Source organism: Eleginops maclovinus, chromosome 12, assembly GCF_036324505.1.
Source record: "Eleginops maclovinus isolate JMC-PN-2008 ecotype Puerto Natales chromosome 12, JC_Emac_rtc_rv5, whole genome shotgun sequence".
Lineage (NCBI taxonomy): Eukaryota > Metazoa > Chordata > Actinopteri > Perciformes > Eleginopidae > Eleginops > Eleginops maclovinus.
Window position 1 is genome coordinate 10,398,567 of NC_086360.1, and position 24,087 is coordinate 10,422,653.

The 24,087-nt window shown below is 39.3% G+C and overlaps 2 protein-coding genes across 7 annotated transcripts in view; one reads left to right on the forward strand and one right to left on the reverse strand.

Annotated features, from left to right (window-relative positions):
• LOC134873898 (cyclin-G2-like) lies at nt 1–4,194 on the reverse strand. Its single transcript, XM_063897804.1, has 8 exons — nt 3,974–4,194; nt 3,326–3,449; nt 3,079–3,216; nt 2,558–2,808; nt 2,340–2,418; nt 2,147–2,245; nt 1,563–1,765; nt 1–857 (listed from the first exon to the last, which is right to left on the reverse strand). Exons 2-8 carry the CDS (start codon nt 3,446–3,448, stop codon nt 746–748), a joined length of 1,005 nt encoding a protein of 334 aa, XP_063753874.1. The 5' UTR covers nt 3,449; nt 3,974–4,194; the 3' UTR covers nt 1–745.
• Nucleotides 4,086–24,087, forward strand: part of LOC134873897 (coiled-coil domain-containing protein 158-like) — a 26,908-nt gene continuing 6,906 nt past the window's right edge. For 2 of the 6 annotated variants that reach the window (XR_010167000.1, XR_010167001.1), the window contains exons 1-22: nt 4,086–4,642; nt 4,765–4,822; nt 6,111–6,259; nt 6,601–6,770; nt 6,873–6,982; nt 7,063–7,372; nt 7,468–7,523; nt 8,144–8,254; nt 8,347–8,428; nt 8,632–8,751; nt 9,087–9,281; nt 9,419–9,634; nt 9,767–9,935; nt 11,106–11,258; nt 11,619–11,731; nt 12,676–12,834; nt 13,343–13,435; nt 13,635–13,751; nt 14,131–14,258; nt 16,190–16,252; nt 16,460–16,527; nt 16,837–17,011. Coding sequence is in view for 4 of the 6 variants with exons in the window: in XM_063897799.1 (XP_063753869.1) it covers nt 4,507–4,642; nt 4,765–4,822; nt 6,111–6,259; nt 6,601–6,770; nt 6,873–6,982; nt 7,063–7,372; nt 7,468–7,523; nt 8,144–8,254; nt 8,347–8,428; nt 8,632–8,751; nt 9,087–9,281; nt 9,419–9,634; nt 9,767–9,935; nt 11,106–11,258; nt 11,619–11,731; nt 12,676–12,834; nt 13,343–13,435; nt 13,635–13,751; nt 14,131–14,258; nt 16,190–16,252; nt 16,460–16,527; nt 16,837–16,952 (2,892 nt within the window). In the remaining 2 variants the exon portion in view is untranslated. Of the gene's footprint in view, nt 4,643–4,764; nt 4,823–6,110; nt 6,260–6,600; nt 6,771–6,872; nt 6,983–7,062; nt 7,373–7,467; nt 7,524–8,143; nt 8,255–8,346; nt 8,429–8,631; nt 8,752–9,086; nt 9,282–9,418; nt 9,635–9,766; nt 9,936–11,105; nt 11,259–11,618; nt 11,732–12,675; nt 12,835–13,342; nt 13,436–13,634; nt 13,752–14,130; nt 14,259–16,189; nt 16,253–16,459; nt 16,528–16,836; nt 17,450–24,087 lie in introns of those variants that run through there. The other 4 variants (XM_063897799.1, XM_063897801.1, XM_063897802.1 and 1 more) reach the window with 4 other exon arrangements.

The following is a 24,087-nucleotide window of genomic DNA, read 5'->3' on the forward strand; positions in this document are numbered from 1 at the left end:
GTAGATACAAAGCTTTTTTATTTGGAAGTATTGTTTCTGAACCTTCCAACACACTCACATATATTCAAATACAACATTCAAAATGTAGCATTCACAAAACATACTATTTTTTCCTTCTTTTTTTACATGTTATATACATTTTTTTAAACTTTTTTTTACAGTAAGCTTATTTTGGTAAACATCCATTCATAATCACATATTCTATGATACCATGCATATACAGTCTGGTATTTTAACACTACGAAGTCCTATATGCCACATTAGGATTGTGTACATACGCTTGCAGAATACTGTGTATATGTAAAGTAATGATTATAAAAACGGGTTTAAAAAAAATGTTAAGAATGTGCTAGTGTGTTAGCTGGTATTCAACAGTGAGTGTATCTAATGACTGATAAACACTATTTCTCCTTTGTGCTTCACTGCTTCTCCTGGAATATGCCAAGCTTGGACACAAACAAACACAAAAGAGAACACCTCAGAAAAGACATTCAGATTACTATCAAGCTGCCAAGATATTGCAATTTTCCATTTTGCATTAATACGATATGTTTTTTATAACATTAAAGAAACCGACAGTCAACTGAATCAACACAGGCACTTAATGATTGAAACGTATCACTTGTCGTACCTTTGGTGGTATGACGAGTGAAACACGGGTTTGCTCAGAAACATGAGGACCACCTTAGATCAGATACAGTTCAGGGGACAAACACACTTCTGACTACTTCACAATGAGGACTGGTCACATTTTACGGTTCAGAAAGGCGGAGGAGAAGAAGGCCCCTTCGCCGTCACTTCCAGGGGAGCCGCATGGGCTCTCTTCTCCACAGCTCATGTCCTCACAAGAGTCCTCACTAGGGAAAAACGATGCCATTAATACTGAGTGCTGATTAATCAACGAGTGAACAGAATGAAAATGTTGTGTAATGGAATGGAAATGAAGAATTGATTCAAATCAACTTTTTAATTGTCAAAGCACAGTGGAATTTAGACTCTGCATTTAACCCATCCTAGTTTTCGGAGCAGTGGGCAGTTGTTATGTATGCAGCTCGTCAGGGAGTAGTGTGGGGCCTTGCTCAAGGGCAATTCGCAAGAAACAAGGAGGGGAACTGGCACCTCTCAAAGTACCAGTCCACACTCCGTATTTGGTCCATTCTGGGAATTGAACCAGCGACCCTCCAATTCCCAAGCTATGTGCTCTGTGGTTCTTGAGTTGGCTTAAAGAAAATAACTACAGAGTGTTTAGGCTAAGAGACATATTTTTAAAAACAAAAAGCATCTGTTGCAAACTGCAAGTGTGAAGAATAAAATATGTGGCTATTTACATAGAGGGTCTAAAATAAAAATGCTATTGAGCCAGGGCTAAATATGAAACTTTTAGCCAACAAAAAGACCAGAGTGTTTATCAAATTAAGGCTTGGATTGGTAAGACTGTCTTTTCCAGCAAACATGGATGTACTGTGATTGCAGCTGTGATTTGTCCAAGTCATGAATTGGAGGACTCCATGAAACCTTAAAATGAGTGCATTGTCATTTGGGGGAAAAAAAGGACAGTTAACCTTTCACTCTCGTCCCAGCTCCCCTCGGGAATAGTTGGCAGACCTGGCACACAGAAGTGATTGGCTTGAAGATTCTGTGCCGTCCTCCTTGAAACGATCCAAACAAGCTTTTTGTTGTCTGGTTTGTTACATTCGCTTGAGTGGTATTCAGTCATGCATTTTGCCACAAGTTCCTTCCAGTGGAGAAAGTCACCATCACTGATCTGTGAAAAAAAAAACAGGAAACATCTGAGACGCTGCAAACAGAAACAGTCTTAAAGGTAATCAACAACAGTTTTCCTACTTACATGTTCACGTGGTAAGGCAGTGACACAGAAATGCCACTTAAAAAGGTCACATTTATTTAATCTATAATTAATATATAGAATATTTGAGGGCTTAAAGTTTGATAACAAGTTAATGGCTTGAGTCCTTTTTTGAACAAAATTTGGGGGGGAAAAAATCACATTTTAATCATCATATATCATTAAGTTTCAGATTATTTGTCTGACAAAACAAGAGATTTTAAGATAGATATTTTATAGCGTATACATCAGTGATTAAATGAAGAAACAATAACTTGTGGCAGATGTATACTTTTATACCTTTAGGTGTCTTTGGAATTGCTGTACAATCTTCAACAAGGTGATGGACTTGAGGCCTTCGAACTCCTGAGCAATGAGGGACAGTGCCAGCACTGATGGCTGTGAAGAAGAAAATCAGTGAATTCATAAGTCACGGGACACAATGGGTGAAGTCTGCTATGCTGTGAAATGTTCTCCTGATATCAATCCTTACTTTTGCTTTAGAGAAAACAAGCCGGCATAAGCAGGCTTTTAGCTGGGCTTCCAGTCTCCCAATGCTTGGGATCTCCTCCCTTAAAATATAGAGGGAATCCTAATGTGATCCGCCAGTAAAAAGCTCATAAGGCAGCATGTGTTTGACTAACTCAATGTTATCTGGAGCAATGCATCAGCAATAATAACAAAAGCAAGCAAAGAAAATGTAATGCTTACCTTTCAGCAGACATGGATGTAAAGGCTGGGTAGTAGAGGTGTAGAAAGGTTATAGCTGTCACTGCCACAGGCTCCACGCTGAGTTTCTCGGAGATGATTTTCTCCATACGACACAGGTCTGACACAGTGAACTTGCTTTGGCTGATGCGAATGAGTTCATTGGTGGGTGAGACATTGCTTTCATCCTCGACCATTTTTGCTGCAATGTGAAGGCAGCAGACTCCAATGCAGGGCAAGTGTTTGGGCTGCACCTGACACCATGACACAACAGTGATAAGTGTGAGTCAACATCCCATGATTCAAGGTCATTGTCGTTGGGTTTTTTTCTTTTTTGTAAAAGGATCATGCGACGAAAACATGCAATGTTTTAACTTGAAGAAATGTATTACATTTAAATGATGTGATTAGAATAGGAATCAGCTTCGTTTAACATACATGGAATTTGCTTTGGTGTCCGGTGGTGCAAACATAAACAATCTAAGAAAATAAGTTGCAATAGTAAGTCAGAAATTAATTCCTACCTTCATAGTGGTGAGGAATCTATCAAGCAAATTGACAGCTTGAACAAACGTTTGAGTGCTGTATCCAAAAAAACTGTTCAGGCCCCACAGTTCTTCCACTCTGGTGTTTCTGCATTTTGCAGACACTCCACTGTGATTCTAAAAATAAAGCACAATATATAACACAACAATGGGAATACATCATATTTTAGCAACCCTAGAAATCTGCACAGACAGCCGAAAATGTAGAAGTAGGTCAGTGGGTTACCTCTGTGGAAGCCGACTCCATCAGCTTCAGGCCAGCCTCTCTAGGAAGAAAGTTGTACTCTTTTGCACAACATGCCTTCAACTCTTTCAGGAGCCAGCTGTCAATGGCTTGGAGATCCCTCATCCTAAAAAAAAACAAACACACATTTCAATGGTTATGCATTGAAGTGCAAGAGAAAGTCTCAAACAACTGTTTTCCCAGGTTATAAAGAGCAGGGGAGGGCTTATAAATGGTGCCTCCTAAACCACACCTACTGGGTGTCAGGTATCACTGGAAGATTTCCCCCCCACCGCCCAAAGACTACACATTCCTGATCCCATTTTAATCATAACATAGTTGCTGTATTATAAGAGGGTTAGTTTAAGTACTGCGTTGAGAATACGCGTCGGCGTTGAAAAATCATTCGAAACATTGTTCGTAAATGTATGCTAAACAACACGAACAGGTCAATCATAACGGGTCACTGTTACACATTTCATGAGAGGCTGAATAAATAGTATAAGGCTGTTCACTTTATTGGGCTATTAAAAAGTAAAAAGGACAATTTATATATACCAAAAAGCTAAATGCGTCTAACACAAAATATGTTAATATTAACTGGCTAAAATCGCTAGCTTACTAGCGTAAATCAACAAACTGTCGTCTTACCTTGCCCAGATGCCGCCGACGTGCAGGATAATAAAAGCGATGCAACTAAATTGCACCTCTTAATACTTCATGTATCCATTTTTGATGCAATTGTGTGCGGTGAATGTTAAAAACAGGATTCCTGAATCCCTGCAGAAAAGAGAGGGTCCGCCCTGAATAAACAAACAACCGCTGACCAGCTTGTAAACTACAATAACCATCATGCATAGCTGGAAACGCCTTTCCGTTGCACGTTGGCGTCATCATAAGGGGGGAAAGCGGATGTTGACAGATTGTTTCAAAGTGTAGGCGCTAACGTTACTTTTGCTATTTCAGTTTCAGGTTAACATAACGGAATATAAGACTAACACAGACAGTTAAACATTTTTAAGTACGTTTGGTTTTAACGCCAAAACGATGAACCAAATTATGAATAGCATAAAGCTAGCTAGTAATTAGCCACAGATGTAGTTTCCATGGTGATGAAACACCTCAACGATAAATTACTGGCTAGCTAGCTGGTGATGTTAGCTTTTAGGAGATTGTGAACAGAGATGTCATCAGGGTTTCAGTCCCCCGATCCTCAGAGTATTCGACTTTCTTGCAATAATGGCGCTAAAGTTATACAATGTGTAACTCCACCTAACCAGTTCAAACTAAAAACGAGCGTTAACCCATCAGGATCAACTGGTAAGTTACATTAAACTAGCGAAACAGTGAAATCTCTGTTGGCTTACTTGCTAAACCTCCAATTTCTGAACTTGTTTTGAATGGTTACGTTCCTTTACTCATGTGTTTACATTTCTCTACAGCAACAAGCGACGCCTCTCTTCGGCTGAGATTTAACAGCTTGACTCTGGATGAACTGAGGTAGTTAAAACTATGATGCCTACATGCGATACTCAAATGCCTCCTGTTCTGTATCAACCTATTGTATGTTAAAGCTCTATTCCAACTCACGAGCAACCACTGCTTTAGGTAGCTCGATATGTATTTCTGTTTGATTTAATAATGGATTTACAATTCATACAATCCAAGGGTACACAGATTAAAGTAACACTCCTTTCTAACATTATATCAAGTTATTCAATGACAGTCACAAAACATGCGACATAAAATAAACAATGTCTTCAAAATGAAACTACAACAAATCAATTAAACTGTAAATAACTCTAAAACCAAGTGAGGTATTAAAGCGATACTGTTGTTCCTGAGCTGTAAACTTAAAGATATGACTTTTCTGTTTTAAAAAACGACAGTGCTGGTGTGAACATCTCAACAATTTAAATACAATTGCCTTTTATGTGATGAAATTGTATCAACACACCATCTACTGTTTTAAATGAGCCTTAACCCTTGCTAAACAAATGCTCACTAAGAGTCAACAGGTTGGGACCTATGTACTGTATGTCCTGAGGGTTGTATATCAAAAGAATGTTAACCTCGTCTCGCAAGAGGTCGCACAGATGTCACAGAGTACAGGGCTCAGACCTGGGGGTGAAGTTACACTTTAATAACCTCTCACCTTACTCTAATAATACTTTCACCTTGACCTGTCCTTGAGAAATCCTTCTTATTTTAGTCTTCTTGGTGTTTAAAAGGTAGTTTCCACAGTGGTATGGCATCACTTTGGGTAATACTCTCCATCTAATTGATTAATGATTAATGATATCTTAATGATATCTTTAAATCCCATATTGCCCGTCTAGGTCACTATGCTCCCAGAGTGCAGGTCTGTTTGTTGTTTCCTAGAGTCCGCAAAACTCTGTTCAGCTTGGTAGCTGAGCTTTCAGCTACCACGCACCCCTTTCTCTGGAACTAACTCCCTGTTTTTATTAGGGAGGCAGACAGTTTGCAAAATGTTAAGAATGTTTTGAAGACCCTCCTTTTAATAAAGCCTATAGTTAGCACTGTTTTAAGATCACCCTATGTTGGTCGTCCGGAGTCCTACATCTTATGGTATTTGTTTCTATTGTATTTTAATCTATTTTATTTGTATTTCACATTCTATCGTGTCTTTTTATTATTTTCTTGTAATTTTATTAATCTTTCAAAACTGTCATCTATTTTGTGTAATCTGTAAAACCCACTGAAACAAACGTGTTTTGTGAGATTTGGCTATATAAATAAAATTTGATTTGATTTGTTTATTTTACAGTGAGGAGCTTGAAAGGCGCACCAAAGAAACCCAGAGGCTTCAGGAAGAGGTGGAAACTGCAACCAAAGTAACTTTAGAGAGATTTGGCTGCACATATGGCATCCAGAGCTCACCTGGAGAAAGCTGCCACAACAACAGGTTTAATGAGTGTTAGTACACGCAGCATCACACAACATTTTGTTAATGTCTCAGCAGCCAAACAGATGAAAAAGTAATGTGTTTAGCAAGGCGCTTATTTAACACTCACAGTATGATACAATGACTAAAAACCACTCCATTTTGTCAGGCTGGAGGTTCATCTAAAATCTAAATCCCACTAGAAATACAATTGTGTGGGTAAAAAACACTTGAAAGCATAGTATTTAAAAAAACGTATGAAACATAAGGCTCAATCCAACTAGCTGCTATAACCCTCAAACAGGTTTCATCAGCCCTTAACTTTCACAACATACACAGTGTGTATTTTAAACATGCTTTGATCTTTTTGCAGATGATGGAGGTTCCTCTATTCTTTCAACCCAGCAGCAGGCAGTGACTCAGCCATCGCTCTGTGATCTGGATATTTTAAACCAAGGAAATATCAGCTCTCCTGGAAAGAAAATGTTGGAAAGTACAAAAGCCGACTGTCTTCAACAGCTGTCTGACTTGCAGCTCAACAAGGTTTGTTCTTTTATTTCAGCCATGAATCATAACTATTTGATGTGGTCTGAATTATTTATTATTAATTCTTTCCCTATATAATTTTGACCCTCTCAAACACAGATGCATGATGAACCCGAACAAGAGAAATTCAGGTTTGACAAAGCCATCGTGAACCTGCAGACTAAGTTGAGCAAAGTCCAGAAGGAGAAGGACGGCATATCCGACCTCAGGTAAAGACACTGATCAGGTTTTACTTCTCTAAATAGGTTTTTTTAAATTGCTTTGACCCACAGATCTTTTTTATTTATAGATTGAAGGATTCAAGGACACACGTTGATCAGATGGAAAAGATGCTGTTCATGTTGGAAGAGCTCCAAAACATCAAAAGGACTAAGGACCAAGAGCTGCTAGAGACGGAGGATGACACGTTGGCGCTTAACAAAAAAGTAGAGACATTGGAACAAAATGTAGAGCAGATGTACTCACTGTTATATCAGGAGACACAACGCGGAGACAATGCAATCATCAGTCCGAACTTCCATACATGTTCAACTCCGGCTGCTCAGTTTAATGAGAATTTTAATGATGAGACAGAGGAGCTACAGGAAAGATTTTTTTTGGTAAGTACTAGAAGCCATCTAGAGGTCATGTTCAGTGTACTTTATGTTTTGACTCACCGTTATTTCAGAAATATATTTTCTTCTGTTTTTGACAGTCAATCAACCATCTGGGAAGCGAGGGATGCAGTGGAGTAAATAAGCAAAAAGAAAGGTAATTAATGGAGTACTGTGTATGGACAGAGAATAAATTAGCAACTATTTTGATTATAGACTAACACCCAGATATACTCAGATTCAAACTTTTTATATATACTTAATATAATTTGAAGTGTACTTCTTGTATGCTGGTTAAGTTCTCATATGACAGAAATAAAAAACATATTTTGGTTTTGGACTCAGGTTTATATAAATGAAGGGTTTAAAAGAGTTAACCTTGTAAATTACAATCCACATTTCTTATGTTTTTTGACATTTAATAGGCTGATTGATTGGTCAATTAATTGAGTAAAATTAAACAAATAATCAGTTGCAGCTCTATTCCAATTTATGTGTATTCATTTCATAATACGTGTTACTGTGAACATTCTAAAAATGTGGTTTTATTCTTAGAATTCCGTTTTATGCATGTTTTTTTAGCGACTGTTCAAGCACACATTGTTTTAGTAAGATAAAAGTAAGAGGTTCAGCTGCAAGAGTGGTCACTTAAGCTGCCGTATCAAATGATGGTGGTTTTAAATTACATCATCCCTTCCAACAAGTTTTGGATATCTGCAATGCTCTGTTGTATTTTATTAATAGAATTGAATGGCATCGTTCACATTTCTGTCCTAGAATGGAAGGCCTAATATCTCATCTTGGCCAGGAGATGGCGCTGTTGACTAGCAAACTGAGCTTGTCAAAAGACAACAGCATCAGCCTGAATGTCAAGTTAGAGCTGCTAAAGTAAGTGTTGTTCCAAAATCTTTTTGTGGCTGTTTTTATGAGTGACTTTTTGCGTTCTATCTTAATAAATGATACATACCTTCTTTATCCAGGAAACTTGCAGAGAGACAGACATCCCTGCACCAGTGTCAGGTCAGTGAACTCGAGTCAACCGTCTGCAGCCACAAAGATAAGGTATGGAAGAATGTACAATAAGATGATGAGCAATAATTTACACTAACAGATATTGAAGCTGATAAAAGCCATTATTAACCAGACATATTTATCCACCTTGGTTTGGAGATTAGACAAACACAATATGGAAAAGTAACACTGATTTTACCTCCTATACCAGAATGAAAACTAAAATGATATTGGTTTGATTTGTGACATTGTAGATTTGTCGTCTGGAGCAGCAGCTCAATCAGGCACAGTGGCAGCTGATGAACGCCCAGAGAGAGGGAGAGCGATCTTTACAGCAGGCAGAGGAGCTTCAGTCCCAGCTTGGCCAGCTTAAGGTGCTTTTTTTTTTAGCATTTTGTCCCTTTTCTATTGTTGTAAAACTGAAAGTCCTAATACAGACGCCTGTGTTCATTGAAGAAAACTCTTCAGTGCAAGGTGGAGTGTCAGGTGGACTTAATCAAAACACTTATGATATTATAAATAAATTCTTATATTCTACAACTTAATAATTGAAGAAAATCACAAAGTCACTAGGAATTAAGATGACATTTCAAGCCAGGTCCTCTCCCTTTCGTTGAGATCATACTTCTTCCCACCGTCAAAAGGTTATTGTTTTTGGTCGATTTTAAATACAATCATCCCACGATGCCTCCTGCTTTATCCTCTACAGAGGTGTGGTTTGCAGCAGCAGTGGGAGCTCCAGGAGGAGGTAGAGGCCCTGAGAGGACAGCTGGAAGCGGCCGGGGAGGAGAGAACCTGCCTGCAGGCCCTGCTGGAGCAGAGGGCCCAGGAGGGGAGGAAATCCCAGAAACTCCTGGAGGAGAAACACAAAGACCTCCAGCTCAGTCAGCAAGAAGCACAGCACGTAATGTTTCTAGAGGAGATCAAGCATTATGTGTCATGGTTTATACTTTAACCAATAGATTATATATAAAACATGAGCGGGTACTCTGCGCCTATTTTGGTGTCTCATTAATCTGAAACTTTACTTTATTTTTCCAGCATCTTGCCAGGTTGAAGGAGGCCCAAAGCCGATGCCAGGCCCTGCATGCAGAAGGAGACACACTGAGGCTGAAGCTGATTGACCGAGAGAAGATGATAGAGAGCGGTGTACAGATGACAGTGCAGCACGGCAGCACTATCGACGACCTTCACAAGGAGAACGGCCTCCTCAGCAACCAGCTTAACCAGTACAAGCTGGAGATTCAGCAGCTCAGGGTCAGTAGAGGAGGGACACTTTGATCTCTTAATGAAGCTTTTCCTTATCACATTGTATCAAGCCTTCACCCCTCCAAAATCTTATCTTACCTGACACTCTCTGTCTCTCCCCCTTTTTATATGCTTATTTAGGCAGAGTTAGACCACAAGTCAGATGATGCTGCTGCTGCAGAACATGAGCGGCAGCAGCTCCAGGCCTTTGTGGCTGAACAAAGTCAGCGTGTCCAGGAGGAAAGCCTGGAGAAAAAGCAGCTTAACATCCAGCTGGAGCTGCGCCGCATGCAGTTACTCGCCCTAACTCGTGAGTTTAGCGTTACTAAATGAGTATCATCAACCACACACAAGATCAATATCCATCATTTAGACAAAATTATGGTTTGGAACTAAATAGAATTTAATTTCCCTCTTAATGAATTAATGAATAGTTTTCAAATATGGTCGTTTACATGTCTTCATGGGATTGTTCAGACACATTTATCATGAACAAACTGATATGTAGGTAAACCCACCAGCAAGTTGTACAATACTTAAAGTGTCCCAGCAGTTTTTTAAACATTAAATCAGTTAATGCATACAGCCTTTAAGAAACTGACATTAAAGATCATATTCACATATAAACAAACATGATTTAACAAAATCTACATTTAAAGTTCACAAAAATGTAAACCTTGTTTGTCTGTTTCAGTTTATGAATTAACAATACATTGTGTGTGATCCAGATAAAGAGCGAGGATTTGTCTATCTTGCTTTGGACATTAATGGTATTGACTTATATAACAAACAAAGTGCTTCACTGACATCAACACATAACATTATTTATTTTATTTAAAATACTCAAATAAAGCTCCATCTTTAATTCTAATAAAATCTAGACTTAAAACTTGATAGCATGTTTGACTTGGTTTCAAACTATGATATATTGTACCGAAGATAATAACATATTTAGTTTTCACCTTATTAGAACTGCACTGTTTGTTGATTGCCATCCTGGATGGTAGAATACTATCACGGTATTATATTTCATGTGGATGTATTGTTTGTTATATCTGGACTTCAGACTAGTTTAACCACACATTTTCAGATAGTACACAGGGCTGTTTCTAGAAAAAGGTAACCGGTTCAAGGCTCAGGAAGACCAAGTGCTAATGAGGTGTCCCTGAGCAAGGCACCGTTCCCTACTTTGCTCCTCGGGCGCTGCACATAATGGCATCCAACTGCTCCTAACACTAGGATTGGTCAAAGGCAGATTTTAGATTTCCCCTCTGTGGGACGATTAAGGGTTCCTTCCTTCCTTCAGCGCTCACAGTTTTTTGCCAAATCAAATGATCCTTTTGTCCTGCTGTGTTTAACAAAAAAAAGAACCATGTTTGGTATGTTTTCACTATCAACCAAGCCCTTCTATCATTGTGTGTGTTAAAGTGGGTTTCTCTCAGTGGATGTGATTTGTGTGTTTTTGCGGGCACGGTTTCAGAGGAGCACAAGGAGCTGCAGCAACTCCACAGCTGCAAGAACGAGGAGCAAGAAGGCGCGGTGCTGAGGCTCCAGAGTCAGCTCAGGAACGCCCGGGAAGAGCTGGATCAGGTCGGGAGCACCCTGAGGACGCTGGAAGGAGCTGAGGGACACGGTTAGATACATGTCATCATTTAAACTAAGACTTAATTAAAAGATCTCATGTATAAGGAAACATCCTCTTTATCCTCCGTCTGTGATGAAGTAATGAGATAACAGTGATTTGCTTTGGATCGTAAATCTTGCACAAAACATTTAATGAAATATTTGATGAAATTGCAACATTATTATATAACCTTCTCTGCGCTATTCCACTCGGAGGTATAATCTTGTAACTACTAACAAATGGCCAAAATTAAAGTTCTGTGATTGATTATATGTTCTGAGATTAAATGTGGATGATGTCCTTCCTAGCTTGATCACTTCCCAGCTCTTTTTTCTGACTCCTTGTCTTCTGGGTTTGTCTCAATCTTAGGCCTCCAAGCAGCCATGGACATGCAGAAAGAGATCACTGCCAGGAGACAGCAGGTCGACTCCCTGCAGAGCAAAATCAAACATCTTGAGGAGATTAACGACAAGCTGTACCAGGTAAAACACTTATTGTGGTAAGGCATTTATGATATTATTCCCAGTGAAGGTAAATGGCCCAGGAAACTCAGTGAGCAGTGACCCCTCAACAGTGAATTTATTTTAGAAACCAAGTCAAGTCTTTGAGCGTGTTTTTTAATAGTTGTGGTTTTATTTTTCAATGCTTTATTGTCATGTGCACAGTAGCTACAGTGTAGATATGGCAATATAAAACTTAGGTCCCATGCTCCTCCAACAATGCAACATTAATATATATAGGACATGAAACGAATAAAAATAGTGAAAGAAATGGCGCAATAGAAATAAAATAGTGCTAGAGAATGCTACAAGATGTGCAAGAAAATAAAATAGTGCAAGAAGAAGTCTAGATACATGTAAATACAGTATGATATATACAAGGGATAACTCTTTAGATATATAAACTGTAAGGTGACAACAGATGAATGCTTATGGAGGAACAGTGCTCAGGCCTTTAGCTATCTTGTGGCCTGTTGAATGAAACTGTCCCCAAGTCTGGTGGTTTTAGAGCTGATGCTGCGGTACCGCCTGCCAGACGGCAGCGGACAGAACAGTTGGTTGTTTGGGTGCTGAGTGTCTTTAGTAATCCTGTGGGCTTTCTTCCTGACGGCAGCTCCGTCCTGGTGATGTGCCTCTGCGGTTTTCAACACCCTCTGTAGAGTCTTACGGTTGCAACTGCCGTACCAGGCCGTGATGCAGCCAGTCAGGATGCTCTCTGTGGTGCACCAGTAGAAGTTGCAGAGTATCCTGGAGTCCATGTTGAACCTCCGCAGCCTGCAGAGGAAGAAGAGCCGCTGTCGAGCTGTTTTAGTGATGGTGTTAGTGTGATGAGTCCATGTCAGGTCTTCGGTGATGTGGACATCAAAGAATCTGAAGCTGCTGACTCTCTCTACAGTAGTTGAAACTTTGCCCCCAATCCTGTCCAGGAGAAGCGCTACCAGAGCCTCGAGAAGCAGCGCCAGCTCCAGGAGCTAACCTTCGTCAGGGAGGAGAAGAAACAACTTGGCAATGAGCTGGAGGCCCTTCGCTCCAAAGATAACCAGCTGAGGGAGCGGATCGACCAGCTGCAGGCAATCCTTCACAAGGTGGGGCTCATTTACACTTTTTTTCTAGTGATTAAATTACCACCAAATCGCATGGTTGATAAGATGGTTACACACACACATGAAATACATGTTGAAAGTTTCAAAGGAAAATTACACTATTGATATCTTTCAACAAAGATCTGTGCGTGGCTTCCAGTTCAAAGTGCAGATAAGAAGCTCAACCATACTTAGTTTAGTTTTCTTGTATTCCATTCCCCACCTTATTTTCCACACATTTACTATCGCCTCTCAATTGTCCGCTATGTAATAAAAGTTGAAGAAAAAGTTATAGAAGGTCTTCAAAATGGGCTGGTAACCAGCAAAATAATCGCAATCTGAAGAAATGTTTTAACGATTAGTGTTTGTCACAGTTATCATTTCACTCTGGCACAAAACAGAAATGTTAGTTTGTGTTATCAGGAAAATAAAGAACCTTATCTGTCCTGTTCTGGCTCTGTTTGTGACCACCACTCTGTTACTGTAACATGTGCTCTGTATCTTTCCAAAGATGTCAGAGAGCTTTGCAGACTGTCAAGATTTCATCCAGCTGCAGGAGCAGGACTTTTTCCGTCTGAAACTCCGACATGCCCTGGACTTGAAGGTATGGCTGTTTAAAGACAAAGTGAGGGAGTAGGTTTTTATCCACTTATACAAAGTATGCCTGTAGGTGTAAAAAGCATACTTTTATTTAATGTCGATAGTTTTTGCTGCTTATTTTTTCATCATACATGTTTGATCTAATCAGACTAAGAGCTTCATTACAGCTGAGCTTCTTATAACTAATGTTATCTTTTCAATAGGAGCTCCAAGGTCAAAGAGTGCACACGGCTCTGACTGTACATCCACCTGTCCTGGACTCCCCATCTGCACTCACTGCTCCACCCGTCTCCCAGCATGCGTCCAACGCCCAGATCACGGTAGAGTCAAGAACATCTTATATCTTGCCTATCCCCAGCTGTTCCAGCCCATCAAGTGAATGTGTGAGTCATTGTTTATTTGGCTGCACAGACACAAGCTCAGCACATCTGCTCGGCCTTTAAATCAAAAACATGCACGCCGTCACATTCCTGTGGCAAGGAAAGAAAACCTTAATATTAATCCTCTCGAAAAAAGCACTGAATACTTTTAGTTTTGTCCTGAACCTTCACAGTGCTTATTCAGTTTAAGAATAAATGATCTTGTTGCCAATTGTCAGAGATGCCTGAGTTATATTCCCTGGTTTCTCTTTTTATAATGTGAGCTATTTGTCATATAGACATCACAACTCTGGGTTGACATTGTCTTTCTCTCCTCCAGCAGGAAAGCGCCTCACGAGAGCTCAGGTCTGTGGTCAGAGAGCTTCGAGGAGCGGTTTCAGGGAAGCACAGACCACACACCGATAACAGGAGGAGGTCTGAGCCGGAGAAAGTGCACAGAACCACATTGTACGTCTGGCTCCGTTCCCACACACTGCAAGGATTAGCTTCGTTCTTAGGCTAGCTTAGGTCACATCTGAAAATCATGTGATGCTGTTAAGTGAACAGGAAGTCATTGAGAGTTGAGGAGGAAGTGGGGGCGTATTCTTGAGTGGATTCGTTGCCCACACATTCACAGTTTTAACTATACCACTGTATATCATACAGGCTGTTGATTGTTTCTAGTTTGTTAATTTGAAGGAAGAAAAAGCACAGTTTGTGAAACAGTTTTGAAAAAAAAAAAAAAAAAAAGATAAATAGTTATGTTTAAATGATTATAACAATCCCATTTCCCAATTATGTATCTCGTTTTTCTTTTGGAAGAAGGGACATTCATTTTCTGCATTGAGCTAGAGAGTTGATTTTGTTGATAAGGAGGAGGATAGATGGAGGGTTTGTAATTGTTTTTTTTATGTGTTGCCATCACAGTCTTTCAGAGGTATGTGTTGCTTGTACTGAGACCTCTTAGGAATATTTCTTGGGTACTAAAAGATTAAAGAGAAATTGTATTTCAGGTCCACAACCTTTGGAACTAAAGATTCAAGAAGCTTTATTTATCCCAAGGGAAATTGCTGTGCAACAGTTGCAGGACAAAGTGGGAAAGTAATACAAAGTGAGAGATAAAATAAACTAAGTAAGTACTAAGTAGAAGCAATAAAATTACAGTTAATACGTAGGTATATACAATATACAACAATATGCACTGTGCAATTTAGCAGCATATATAAAAACAAAATAAGTATAAACTAAATAAAGTGATAGTCGAATTGGTTAAAGTGACATTTTGGCCTCAGGACGCAGTGTCTCCATTGTCCCTCTGACCTGAGGTAGATACGTTAAACAGTCTGATGGCCACAAGAAGGACGGACTTCCTTTGGCGTTCTGTCTTACACCGGGGGGGAATGATTCTGTTGCTGAAGGTGCTTCTGTACAAGGTTAGCACCTGGTGGAGAGGGTGAGTGTTGTTGTCCAGGATACTATGCAGTTTACTCAGCATCCTTCTCTCAGACACCACCAACAAAGAGTCCAGTTGGACCCCCAGGACGGAGCTAGCCTTCCTGATGATCCTGCTGATCTTGTTGGCGTCTGCTGCCCTCAGCCTGCTGCCCCAGCACACGAAACCAAAGAAGATGGCACTGGCTACCACCGACTGGTAGAACATCCTCAGCATGATGTTACATACGTTGAATGACTGGAGCTTCCTCAGGAAATAGAGTCGGCTCGGGCCCTTCTTGTAAACAGCCTCAGTGACCTTGGCCAAGTCCAGTTTATTGTCCAGGTGTACTCCAAGGTATTTGTTAATCCTGGACAACATCCACAGTCACACCGTTGATGGAAACGGGTGTGGAGGCAGATTTCTTCCTGCGGAAATCCACACCAGCTCCTTTGTTTTGGTGGTGTTGCGATGCAGACAGTTAGTCTGACACCACTCGACGAAGGAGTCCACGACACCCCTGTACTCCTCCTCCTTCTCCTCGCTGACACCACCAGCAATTGCAGAGTCGTCTGAAAACTTCTGCAGGTGGCAGGACTCAGAGAGGAACTGAAAGTCTAAGGTGTACAGGGTGAACAGAAAAGGGGAAAGAACAGTTCCCTAAATGGCCCACTGCTCTACAAATAAGCTTAATCGTGGACAAGATTTTAAAACTATATAGATCATCTGCGGAAAATTGATTCACTCCTTCCACCAAGAGTGCTTAGACTTCATACAGAACAGTTCAGACATCTCCAGCAGAAATCTCTCCAAAACAACATGATAGTGGAAGTACACTGGGTTTCCCATACATTAAGCCAGATTTCCTCTGACATTGTTTAGTAAAAACGTCATATAGGTTACAAGATGTGTTGTGGACTCCTGTAATAGGTCTTACTTATATGCAATTATTCTTCTGCTCCCACAGCAACATTGACAAGAGGGAAGAAGTAAAGGCCGGATCAAGATTGAGAAGCAAAACCTGCGGCAGGTAGAGAGCGCACCCAAACCTTACCACCTCAGTGTTGTCTTTTTTGTTTATATGTCATGGTTATGACTTGTCTTGAGGATTCGAGAAGCTCACACCATCTTCCCACGTGACCTTTTTACCCTCATGCAACATGCACGGCACCACAAAGTGCTGCAGGCTGTGTATTGTGATTTAATGTGTGTCTGTTTGTGCGTATACTTTGTACAGCAAGCCACTTTTCCTGAATGGAGCTGAGCTAAACCGAAACACAATCAAGAACAAATCCTTCAGGGCAGGTGAGTTTTCTCGACTACTTTGTCCTTTTCTTGCAAATCAAGTTTTTCCAAAATAGTCAGTTTATGTACTCCCTTCATCAATACAGTGTTTCTCTGCCATAAAACGTAATTAAATTATTAGTCAATAAACAGAAAAATAACCTGCAAATATTTAAATATGAGATTTATATTATAAGGTGACCAACACAAGCAACTTACAAATAATGACTCAATAATCCTATGAACCTACTAAATACAACAAATTGTACATTTTTTGTCGACATCAATATTTCATTCTCTAACACAAACTGTGCATTTTGACATTTCTAGGTTGTGTTATTTCAAGTACAGCGACTGCAGGGAGGTACATTTCCTTCCCACAGCTGCTCTCACTGGGTCGCAGGTCACCCGTCCACTCTCTGCTGACCTCTGACCCAAACAGCTGACAATGACGGGACACAACCACAGACTGGACACATCGGACCTCAGGCTGATCTTCTTATCAGTGAGTGTCTAATATTGTGAATCACATTTATTGGCCGAGCTGTTGTTTGGAAATTATTCCAGATACTGAATCATATACAATGCATCAAAAACTAATGATAGGACACAGAAACATTTTCTGATATTGATATTTGATCAACTATAGCAATGCAAAAAATGTCCCAGCAACCAAGTGTGAAGTGTCAGGATGTAATGTAGCAACAACATCCATTTTAGAGATACTAAAGTTCCCTGTTACAACTGTCCTTCAGCGCCTAATAATGTTAATGTTGGTTGATCAAATTCTCAGAATGAATTCAATTGAATTGTTTTGTCTTTCCGGAAGACCCCCTTGTAGTGCTTTTATTTTGAAGGCTTCCTCAATGAAGTTGTCAAAAGATTCACGCTGATGTTTTTTTTCTAATTTATTGTTGAAATAAAGTTTGCTTTGATTTGACAATTGATGTCTATGTCTAGTTTTATTCTAAATGTTTCTTATATGTTTTAACATATAAGAAATGTTGTAGTTAAAGGTGGTGTTAGACTGGACTAAATTGTTTTGAGATGTGTTGGGTCCCTGTTACATGAGTGGGCAGATGATTAGAAACATAGATCAATATAATGCAATTAAATACAGGACCTCAATAATAATTACATAATCGTCAAAATGTGAAACAACAATGTCGACAAACTGAACACGATCAAATTTGTCAAGGCAGGATTTATGGCTGAGCTGCAGGTGTTCCTAATGAAGTGGCCACTGAGTGTATATGAGGGCTTATGTGGCTGTTCAAGATTATTTTAGTCACCCGTTAAACAGAAAACCACCGCTTGCATACGCAGAAGTGTTCATGTTTCCTTGAACAATGTCACACTTCTTCTTTTGCTCCTTTTTCACAGTGTGGTTTTTGAAGAGCATTTGTATAGCGCTTTGAACAGTCCATAAACAGGCCTTTAGAAACCCCTCCTTTAAATGTATAGTCTTTTTAGCCTTGGTCCATTGTGCGTTGCATAACTCCTCACAGCTAAGGTTACATACATCTGTTTCTGGTCCTCATTCTGTCAACAAAACCAACTGCTCCACATTACACATATCTCCTCACGTGTCTGGTCCAAATAGGGTTTTCACTGTACATTCTCTAAATCAGAAGCGATTTAGAAATAAAATGTTGCTACTATTTGTTCAAGTTTAAATCCTTTATTGTCCCTGAGGGGCTATTGGTTCTGATGCTGTAGCAATAAAGACAGGGAAACAAACAAGATAAAAAGACCTACAGTCAGATGTAATAAAGACATATATAATTACAAGCGTAAAAGTTGAATACAGAAGTACAAAAGTTACTTTAGTTAAAAAGAAAGTAAGGAAGGGGAAACAAGCGTGGTTAAATATGTGCTGATGCTTCCCACCCCTTAAAAATAGGGTTTGATAGAGAATTTCTATATGCTAGTTTTGGCTAATGCTTGGAACCTGAAGGAAGGAACTTAAACTGCAGACTTTGTGGGTTTCTAAAATTTCTGAACTTTACTCTTTGTGTCCTCTGTTTGGCTCAGTTCCTTTAAAAAATGTTCCCTCTGTTTGTGGCCTGGACAGAATGTAATTTCTTGACCTGAGAAATGGTTGCTCCCCTCTGCTTGAACTGGGAATCGTGGTGAAGAAGTGTCCCGAAGGCCGAGTACTGCAGATTCATTTATATTGGTATCTTCGTCCTGCAAGAGTTAAACATAAGTCTGTTTTATCATTGCTTTAACATTATACTGGTTCTTGTGTAAGGTCTGACAAACAGTAAGATTTTTGTTATTTTCTTTAGGTACTATTTTGTCTCTGTAGACTTACCGGAGAGTCCAACCATCTGCTGAATATGGTGGCGGCTGCTTTCATGTCCTTGTGTTTACTGGGTTTATATACTTTGCCCGTCCAACTTTCCTTGGAACCATTCCCATTCATTTGTAGAATATAAGGGTTTCTGGGACTTTCATGTTGGACATCAGGGCTGCTTTAAAATGATTGACAAGTGTAGCCTTATAGCATTCAGTTCTTTTCTAGTTCATTGATCAAAGTAATTAAGATGATATTGATATTGTAAATCAAATAATACTTGCATTTTATCCGGAGAAGCTCCCTGTTTTACTCTTTTACCTTCATCCTTCCTTGGCACCATACAGCTTTCTACACCTTCTTCTTCTGCATGGTCCCCTGTAGGCGTAGGAAGTGCAGAGGCACTGTATTTTCCTATGTCTGGGTCCAAAACGGATACTACCTTATTCGAATAACTGGAGAGAAATGAAGATACCCAGTAAATATGTTTGAACACTTTTAACACGGGCCTCTTTGTGCTGACACATAACAGGTTGGTAGTGCAGACGGTTTTTGTCTCCACTCACCTCTGTGGTCATGTGATCCCTATAGTGTGGGAACATAGCCAAAGGATGCTGTTTGAGTTTCTCCTCAACAGCATCCACATAATCTCTGCAAAATTGTTTTTGGATCATCTGCTTTGAAAAGCAAGTGTGTTCTTTAGAGAGGCACTTTATATGCTTTTTACTCGAGTTGTGGTTTGAAGTGTCATGCTGGAAAATAACCGATGAAACACCTCTCTGGCTCCTGGATAAAACTGACGAGCAATCACTGATGTCATCGAGGCTCACATTTACAAAACGGCAAAAACTGCCGACCAATGAAATCGTGTTTGCTGGGGCTTTACGATACTTGGCCTCCAACCTCTCCTTGTACCTAAGGCAGTTTTAAATACTTACATATCAGTTGAAACATGGATGAATACAAGTCAAGGAATATATTAAGGGTGATATTGAAAAACCACATTTGAAGTATTTTGGACCAGATACATCCAAATTGTAAAGAGTTACACAATAAGATTATGAGTTGCTGCTCAGCATCACAGTTGTAATTTATGTTATAAAATGTATAATATGGATAAAAACAAAGTAACAAACATATCTGACCGAAAGAAGGGACATGTCTCACTTTACCTCAGAATATTCTGAAATTGTTTTTTATGTTTTACTTTGCTATGAGCAGATCATTTCCACTTTGAGCAGGAAGTGAGTCTCTATTTTAACCACATAAAAGTTGCTCTGTGAGCTATCTTTTTATATCCTCCTTCATGTTTCGCCAGTTGGACGCCCAGCCAGCACTTGACTGATCATCAAGTCGAATTTCTTACAAAATAGAAGAAGATAAGACCATTTATATCCTCTATTGGGGGCCTGATAACAACTGAGGGTACTTTGTGTCGTCTCTTCATGTTGTTTCACAATTGGATTTAATGTTCATCTTTCTTTACCTGTGGTAGAAGACTATTGTAGTTCTTACAGATATTATCTTCACAGGACAGCTGAACTCAGGTCACGTGTTTAGTGTTATCCTGAAAGAAATAGTCCTGCAATTCCATTTTACCTGTTCTCACCAGTTTGTGATGAAGTTTGATGTTTTTTTTATCACGGACATTATACAGAATTTCGGGGATCCTTATGTTTATGACAACAGTAACAGAGTAGACGATTGTACAAAATATACTCTGGATTTCTCTCACATTATTTCTAAAGAAGAAAGAGGAGTACATCATTATATTGCCCGATGACATGAACATACATAGCAATTCAGTAATAATTTCAACCAGCAGTCTTCACATGCCTGCAGTTTTATACTGTGATAAATGTGTCTCATCTGTTTCTGCCTCTCCCTTTGCCCCCTCCGTTTTGAATTTGAAGTATTTCTCCCCTCCCCTCATTGCAATCATGTTGTCTGTCCTCATGTATGGTTCAGTTTGATTGAGCAAACAGATAGTAACTATAACTGTTCCCCATCACATTGTTATATAAACACACTGTACAGTAATTTACAGACACAGAGATTCCTAAATATCTTTATAGCTGATAGCAAATGCAAGCCAGTTTCAACATCACTATTACTAAAATATAACTTTGAGGTTCTTTTCCTTTTTCTTTTAATTTAACTTTTTTAATTGCTGAATACGTATTATCCTTCAATAATAATAATAATAATAAGAAGAATCCAATAACATAATAAATTATTTTCTTAAATGGGTTGTTAAGCAGTAGGCTGCTTTAACTTTGTTTACTATAAGTGTATTTTGATGCTTATACTTTAGTACTTTGCATCAGTTACATTTTGAATACAGGACATTTACTTGTCTATTGTCTACTTTGTACACAAATTCCAACATGAACGACTGTTGGTTTTTCTCTTGCCAAATGTAGTGAGCACATTAGGCCTATATGTAACAAATACATTAAATGTAATGTATGGGAAAATTGGCCCCGTGACTTTTGTTTCCATCTCTGCTACGAGTTGTTTGTTTAATCATAGATATGAACAGAGAACAAAAAGCTTCAGAAAACAAGATAATATTTTTCCGACTTGCCCGGGTGGCTCGCTTGTTAATGGGTAACTATTGCAACAACAGCGGAAGATAGCTACTGTTGTTGTATGGGTGTTGTATTTCCTCATGATCATTTTACACTATAGTAAATGCAGTCCTTGCGGATTTGTATAAGAGAAGTAGTATCTAACATACACTGCCCGGCCAAAAAAAAAGGTCACAAGCCTGTGGGGGCAGTGCTATGATCTGGGGTTGCTGCAGTTGGTCTGGTCTAGGTTCAAAGAATGAGGTCAGCTGACTACCTGAATATACTGAATGACCAGGTTATTCCATCAATGGATTTTTTCTTCCCTGATGGCACGGGCATGTTCCAAGATGACAATGCCAGGATCCATCGGGCTCAAATTGTGAAACAGTGGTTCAGGGAGCATGAGACATCATTTTCACACATGGACTGGCCACCACAGAGTCCAGACCTGAACCCGATTGAGATTTTTTGGGATGTGCTGGAGAAGACTTTGCGCACTGGTCTGAAAATTAATGCAAGACAGAAATAAATGTTGTGACATTGCAGAAGCTTGTGGAAACGATGCCACAGCGAATGCGTGCCATAATCAAAGCTAAAGGCAGTCCAACGAATATTAGAGTGTGACCTTTTATTTTTTTGGCCAGGCAGTGTATTATTTTAAAGGAATAGATTAACCGTAATCTGATGATTTTCTACGCTAACTACGTAGCTCATGTGCAGACTTTAAAATGAGTGAGTATGAGTGTTGTGGTGATATTTGATAGTGGCGTTTAACAATGTGGTTACAGCTGTTGTCATGTGACAGACGGCCTATATTGGGCTGCTTAATAGTTAGCTGTTTTCATCCTATCCTCGATATGAGTGCGCAACCTTGGAACATTTATCAAAGTTAGAATCATCATCATCATTAGAAGTTAAAATGCTCATGTTGACTCTCTCTGTTCCCATATATGCACTATGTGGTTCTCCTTGTTAAATAATTTGCAGTTTAGTTAATTCCAGCCTGAACCAGAGCACCATGCTACCATCAGTCGCTCTTTAAAAAATAATTAGATTCAGAAATGTACTACTTAAATGAAAGTTGTATTGAAGCCTGCTTAACTAGAAGACAATATCCAACATACAGCCTATTGTGACTAAAATGTGCAGGTGGATAAGTATTATCAGTCAACTATGGGCTACTGTAGCCAAATGGAAAAAAGTAAAATATTGGCCTCTTATCAAGTACAGCAAAAATGTAAAGAAAAAAAAACTGTAGTTTAGGAAATGTACACAACTCAGTGTACGTTTCAATCTCTTATCTGCCTTAAACAGCTATGTAAGAGGTAAACTGATGTTTACCTCTTACATAGTGCCCCTGAGTTTACAATAAGTGTGTGAAATTGCTAAGATTATGAAGAAATTCATAACCACTTCTCTAGCATAGAAAAGTGATTGTTGTTGACTTGGATTTAATCACATGTCATACCCTTCAGGGCCAATGAATTAGCTAATTAGCCTGAGTTCAGGTCCCCGGACTCTCCTGCTGTTCCAACACTAGGGAAAACACTGCTGGGACAGAGAGAATAGTGTTTCCTCTCCGCCAACACTGATGATCTCCATTTATACCACAAACTAACGTAGGAAATGTTTCAATGCAGTCAGTGAACTGTCTAATACGCCATTTCAGATTATTTGTTAGCCAGTGACACAGCCAGCTTTAGTGCAGCCATGAAAGTTCAATTTGAATACACATTTGAGATTTGACAGCTTCAATTCCATGTATACTGAGTAATAAACTTTGCATAAAGCCTACAAAATCCTGTTATCAATGAGTTGTTAAACCAGTAGCACCTGAAGAAATCTTCCTAATTTTCAATTTTTTATGCTTTTGAAAAGCTCTAAAAAAACAAGCCATCAGCTGATAAAAGAGCACTGTATGTGATTTGTAGTTGGTCACAAAGCAAGCATTAACATTTACCAAACATTATTTTGGTATTTCTGTGCCAGCTTCCAAAAAGATCTATGTCAAGCAAGAATGGGATTGTTTATCACTCCAGAGGTAGAGGTTCTTCCTCTTGCCTATAGATTCCTCGTGCTGTCTCGGGATCGCTCTGAGCTGCTGACATGATGCAGCAGCAACAAAGCAGACCTATGAATGCATAATGTAGGCCAAACAGTGCTACGTCAGTGTGGCGCCATTTCTGGGAGGAATTTCCTACTTTATATTGAGAATGGAGCTTCAGTCATGTGACTCCAAACAAAGTGTTTTAACAGCGTTTTCCCACATACCTCAACTTGGCTGGGTGACATATAGTGACCTGCAAAGGCCAAGTGTCACGATGCGTTTTCCTTCTCCTTTTCTGGTCTGCTGACAACTTAGCTATTCATTTTCTGTTTTTAAAACTTGGAAACAAGCACCATTCTGAGATAACGCTATTTAACCTAGGGCTGCTACCTCCTTTTGGGCTAAGTCTACTAAGATTTCTTTAGTTTATTGTACAATATTTAAATATTTCTGTGTTATATATTCTATGTTGAGAATTCAGTTTTTTTAACCCTAAATTTAACTGACCTTCTGAGAAATCGGAAAAATCTTCTGTCTTTGTGATACAAGCAATGTAATCCTGTTTGTATGAACCCAAACGTTAACGCAGTTATGTGCTCCCTGCGTGCATGCAATGTGCTGATCAGTTGATAGATAATATTATATTCCATGGTCTTATCTAT